The 6,000-nt window shown below is 33.9% G+C and overlaps 1 protein-coding gene across 1 annotated transcript in view; it reads right to left on the reverse strand.

Annotated features, from left to right (window-relative positions):
• itpr3 (inositol 1,4,5-trisphosphate receptor, type 3) overlaps positions 1–6,000 on the reverse strand; it is a gene marked incomplete at its 5' end in the record, with an annotated part of 114,363 nt that overhangs the window by 61,377 nt on the left and 46,986 nt on the right. Inside the window, 2 exons of the mRNA XM_079239155.1 lie at positions 1,059–1,157; positions 2,661–2,819. Of these exons, the coding sequence (XP_079095281.1) occupies positions 1,059–1,157; positions 2,661–2,819 (258 nt within the window). The remainder of the gene's footprint in view (positions 1–1,058; positions 1,158–2,660; positions 2,820–6,000) is intronic.

Consider the following 6,000-nt stretch of genomic DNA (forward strand, 5'->3'; position numbering starts at 1 on the left):
TGGATGTGGAAAAGTTCCTCCGATCACACTGTGGGTTTTTCACTTCCAGTTATCTGTGATTAAACGTTAAATGTATCAAATGTAAATGAGTAAATGTGTCAAATAAATTACAGATGTACCTAAACAGAATAAATTAAATATGAAATAAAAATGGAATCTGGGTGAAATAGTAACTTCTCATATGAGAAAAGTAAAAACAATCTTATATTTTATTTTTAAAAGTTAATTAAATTTATAACATTTTCTAAATAAGATTTTAAAACAAAATAGTTTCAAAAGTGAAATTTTATATGAAAATCTATAATTCATCAAATGTAAAAGTTAAAAAGATTATGTTTATTTTCTATGTTAATATTTTACATAAACTAAAATATGGGACTAAAATCAAACATGTAAATATGTGACTGGTTAAATATTAAAATGATTGTTTTTCTACAGAAATTTCAGGTTTTTCATGGAATAGAAACATAATGATGCACACATGCATCTTTTCACTAAATCAAAGGGAAAATGTGCAGTTTTATTATTTCTAGGTTATTATTTTGTTACTTTACTGGTCCGACTTAACGGAGATCAGACTGCGTCGGATGTGGAACCTGAACTTGGGTCCCGTCCCGGATGGAGACAGAAATCTGTGGTGAACAGACACGTTTCTGTCGAGTTAACCCCGCATGTGTTTCCATTTATGGAGTAACTTTATGGAATGGACTAAGTGATGATTTAAAATTATGTAATGTTTGTATGTAAGTTTAAAAAAATGTACAAGTGTACATTGGATAAATATAAAAAAGAAGAAAATTCATAATTTACTTTGCTGCTTTAAATTTTGCCTTTAGACTGATGACTTCCAGTATGTAAAGGTTGCCATTTAACTGTGTAAATTAAAGACTGTAAATAAGGAGCAGTATTTAAATAAGCTTTAAGCTTCCTTAAAGCTTATTTAAATACTTCTCAAACAACGTATTATGTTCCACAAATGTGCCTCCTTGTTTTGTGTTGTAAATGTGTTTGAGATGAATGAAGAAGAAAAAAAGAGGTGTAACATCGGTTAGTCCCACCTCTTTACATCCTGGATGGTCTGTCAGTTCGTAGTTTGAAGCGTGCAGCGGCTGACCGGCATTCACCGGGTTCAGGATCACCTTGTCTCCAACCACCACCTGCAGCAGATAAAACACGCTTTCATTCAGAGTTAACAGATTTAAGTTAACCTTTTGTTTCTACCTATTTGTAAAGTATTCTACTAATGTATGTAAGTTTTAAAAATCATTTATTTAACATGTACAAATGTATTAATATGATTACAATCTGCATAAATGTATATGTTTATCTAAAACTGAATAATACTTTATTTATTTAATGCTTATTTAACTCATTTTATAGCAGTGATCATTTTAATGACAGCTGGCTGCATTATTATCATACGCACATGAAGTTCGGCGAGTTAAACCATTGTAATGTCACTCCATTACGGGCGTCACCATAGCAACATGTTAATCAACTAATTCAGATTAGTTTGATAGAATAAACAGATATATGTAACATTGTAATATTATTTATCAAATAAATTATATAAATATCTAAATAAAATGGGTGTTTTAGTGGCATTTTATATATATATACATTGAATTTACTGACTTTATGTATTTGAAGATATGAACATGCATTGTTATGATTAATAGTTGAGCATATAAAAGGGATTATCTTTAAGTTTGTTTTAAGTTTTATTCTCTCTTTCTATGATACATTTCTACGCTTGTTTATAATAAGAAAGTTTCTACATTCTATGTGTCGGACCCCAGGAAGACTGGCTGCAGCTAATGGGGATCTGATTAAAGAGAATAAAGAATGAAGTTGGCTTCTGACAGGCGAATGAAAGAAATGGGTTGTGACCTGACAACGGTTGTTTAGAATAAAAAGTGAATCGAGGCCAACATTAAATAATTCCTGTTCTTTAGCATATTTAGCAAATTTTGTAAAAAAAGAAAAAAAAAACATTTTTTATAAAATGTTTACAGCGTGGGACCATGATAGAAGCAGATTAAACAACTCGGATCCGTGCATTAGATGGTTATAATGCACGATGCGGAGGTGGTGTTCTGGGCTTAAATCAATGCATTTATATATTTGATGAAATTTTATAAAGTTTGTAGAATATTTTCTTTTATTTATTTTTTCATCTATTAATTTATTTATTTCATGTTCCTGAGTAGAAGAAGTTTAATATCATATGTTTTCCATAGATATTTTGTTTGATTTTCAGATTTGGACATTTGGACAAATTTATTCTAATTTAATCAGTATTTTTTATTTCACATATATTCTTTTTTATTTTGGTTTTTATGATTAAATAATTAAAGTAATTATCGTGGTGATCAAAAATTTCTATCAATGGAATTTTAACCATTATTTTCTTTTAAAGTTTAAATTATCATTTTATGAAGATTTTTAAATATTTCTATTTTAGGAGTTTATGGGTTAGGGTTTTCTAACAAGTCATTTTATACATATTTTTTATCAAGATAAATGGCTGTACTTATCTATTAATACATTCTACTTACATTTTATAGATTCTGCTTTTTCATTTAATATTTTACAGATTTTTATTCTTGTTTATTTTGATAATAAACAAACATGTTTGTAAAGTGGTGTTGAGTATTTACGTTGTCTCCGTTGGCTCGCAGCTTCCAGAAGGGCTGGATGAAATGCCAGGAGCCTTCGTTTCCGGTCCCGTCCAGAGTGACGCGCATGGCGTTCTTCTCCAGCAGCGCCGGCAGCCGCTTGTTCACCGTCAGGTATTTATTACTCTTCATATGGAGGAGCTGCACACACACACACACACACACACACACACACACACACACACACACACACACATACACAGAGGCTCAGTTAGAAACTCATCAGGTGGGTTTTAATCCACTCATGCAGTCAACAGCATCAGCTGCTGCATCTTCCAGCTCTACATGCACACATCCATACCTGGAATCATCAGCATGGGAGATATTCCCAAACGATTCCTCGGATCCACAGAGAAACAGCTGATTTTCAGGGCCGGATCCAGAAAATCTTTAATGTAGGTTTAGATTTTAGATTTTGCCGACTCAGCAGGATCGTTGGATACGGTTACATGATGTTTTTTCATTCGGAAATAATTATTCTGAATTACATAAATCCGAATCAACAGTTTTATCTTACGAGTTTACATGGAAAAAAAATGCCAAATGGAGATTTAAAGGAAGCACTTAATTCCCCTTTTTTCTTTATTCACTTAATTCCTCTTCAGATGAGCGGGTTGGGAAGGGTTCGGATTGGACATGGGGCAAACATGACTTATTGACATTGATCAGAAATAACCAAAGTTTGCTTCCTGCTTCTCACCTTTTTTAATTGTAACATGGAAAACTACATAATAAGTACCAGTTTTGTTGTTATTTTGATTATAATTTTAAAGCACCAGTTGGACACGTGCACACTACTTCACTTTTTTTCAGCAGTTGAGAGGGAAAAGATAGACCACCGAACACGTGAGCTAAAAACGCGCAGAATATGTGCGACATATGGAGCATCACAGAACGATCGGAATAAACTGACAGCAGAGCGAAGGTTTACATGACTGAGAAATTAATCAATTTGGATTTGAAATGTGAATAAACCAACAATTTCCTTTTAAATTAAGTTTAATACTGAAGTATTCTGAAGTTTTTCGTAATTAAAGAGGAAATAAAACTCCCATGTAAACTGGACCATTGTAATGTTTGGTAGGAATCAGGTTGTGAAATCCACAGATTAAAAACAGCTTTAAGCTCTTTTCCAATGATGAAAAAAAAAACATGTTTACATATTTTAAAGACAGTGACGAGATACCAACTTTCAAAGAGCTCATTAGTATCACACACAGCTCACAGAGGAAAGAAAAGTTTTAAACGCGACTCACATTACAGAGTAAACAGAAAGACCAACGATCAGCCCGCCTCATACTGTACCCGCCCAGATTTCCCACACCGTAAGGACACGTTTATGATATATTGGTTCTAATGTACAAATACATGTAAATCTAATTAACATGTTTGGCGCTAATCACCACTGGGGACGAACCCATCGATCTGTGAGCCGGTTCTGTAGGAGAACTTTACTTTTAGTACCAGATGTGCTTCAACGTTAAAGGTTCTGGACCATGACGTGATCCGTGTTGCTGCTTTACACCTTCAACACACACACACACACCTTTTTACTGACTTCCTCTGCATATTTACACGATGCTATCAGCCAGTGTCAATATTGACTTCACTTCAAGGCTGAAGTCTTGTCATCACACACACACACAGACACACAGCGGCTGGGTGTGATTCCCGGTAAATAAAACTGACTGATTACTCAGATAAGGAGTCCTGCAGGAGAAAAGTGAATGTGTTTTTCCATACTTGTGGGGTATGACAGTTTCACATGGACCAAACTGGGAGGGTTAATTGTTATTTTAGGGTCAGAATTACAACGGAAGAGTTAAACATCTGGCAGGGATGTTCAGGTCGGGGTTTCTGTCTAATTCTGAAGTAACAAATAACTGACGGTGTCAGAAATAGTAATTAATCCTGCATGTAGCAACACAGGACTACAAATTCTGTAAAAGTGGGAGGAGAATGTGTGTATCTGTGTGTTTGTCACCCTGTCAGTATGTGACGGCTGTAAAAATTTATTTAGCTTAAACAGAAGATTAAATGGAGATAGAGCACATATCTACACATCTGACAGCTTGCTCCTGCATGTTTTCACACTGTTAACATGTCTTCCAGGTGTAAAATCTGGGAATTTCTGCTTTGATTGAGTAGAGCAGGAGCTAAACCCGCGTTTCATGCAGAACACCGAAGGAATCAATCCTGGTGGAGAGACACAGATAATGTCTATGTGCTCTTAGGAGACTGTGAAACTGAGCTTTTAAGCTACTAAAGTTCCAACAATTATTTATTAATAATAATGTATCAGTTCATAATACTACACAGTTACTATTCTATATGAATTCTTCATATTAATGAAAATGTTTGATTTGTTATTAATTTAGTATTTAAGTTTTAAAATAAAAGTTTTATTTTTCCATCTAACTGTTTCCATTATTGCTTTCTATTTAAGTATCTATGTTTGTTTCTGATAGAAAGGTTATTACATTCTGTATCTGTTTTAAAGCTCTACAGCAAAAAGAAATGATTGTAAAGTAAAGCTAAAGCTAAAGGAGAAGTTAGCTGGCAGAGAAACTGAGCGCTAGCTGTCTGGAGGTTTATGGATTCTGACCAATAAACCCCTAATGGGAGCCCAGCTACACTTACTAGGTCACAGAAATGCAGACATCAACAAACAATAAAAAATGAGCCACTTTTCTACATTTCTTCGACAAAATCCTAAATATTAAGTGTAAATGCACCCGCTAACTCAGCTAGGCTAACTGCTAGCGCTACATTTGACAAGCACTAGCACCGTTAGCTCAAAGCTAACACACTCTTAAGTGATTCCTACGTGAGGTTTCAGGTTTTATATGTTTAAATGTAAAAGATTTCCAAGACAGAAGAATAACTTCTTCTATCTGTCAGTCAGGTGGTCAACATGACTACACACATGTGGAAATGTACATGTATGTGTGTTTAAAATCATTTCTAGATCTGGAAAAGTTACTCTGATCAAATTGTTAAATACTGAACTTTTCATTTGCACATATTTGAGAGAAATGTCTGCTGGTTCTGGAAGCTGTGATGTATAAATCAGTAATGATGTCATTGTGTAAATACATCAAATAAAACATGTAAACACATAAAATATATAATAAAAAGAAATATATTCAATAAATTAATGTAAATATAATGTCTGTGAACCACTGGAGAGCAAACTGTGCTCCTTAACCGAAGCAAGTTTGACGCTCCTGATTAACACCAAAGACCAAAGTCTGGAAGCGTCTGTCTGCATTGCTGCGCACGCGCTGCATTTAATGAATAACAGGAAAAAAGTTTTTAAAAA

This window comes from Telmatherina bonti (genome assembly GCF_933228915.1).
Source record: "Telmatherina bonti genome assembly, chromosome: 4".
In the NCBI taxonomy this organism is placed as follows: Eukaryota; Metazoa; Chordata; class Actinopteri; order Atheriniformes; family Telmatherinidae; genus Telmatherina; species Telmatherina bonti.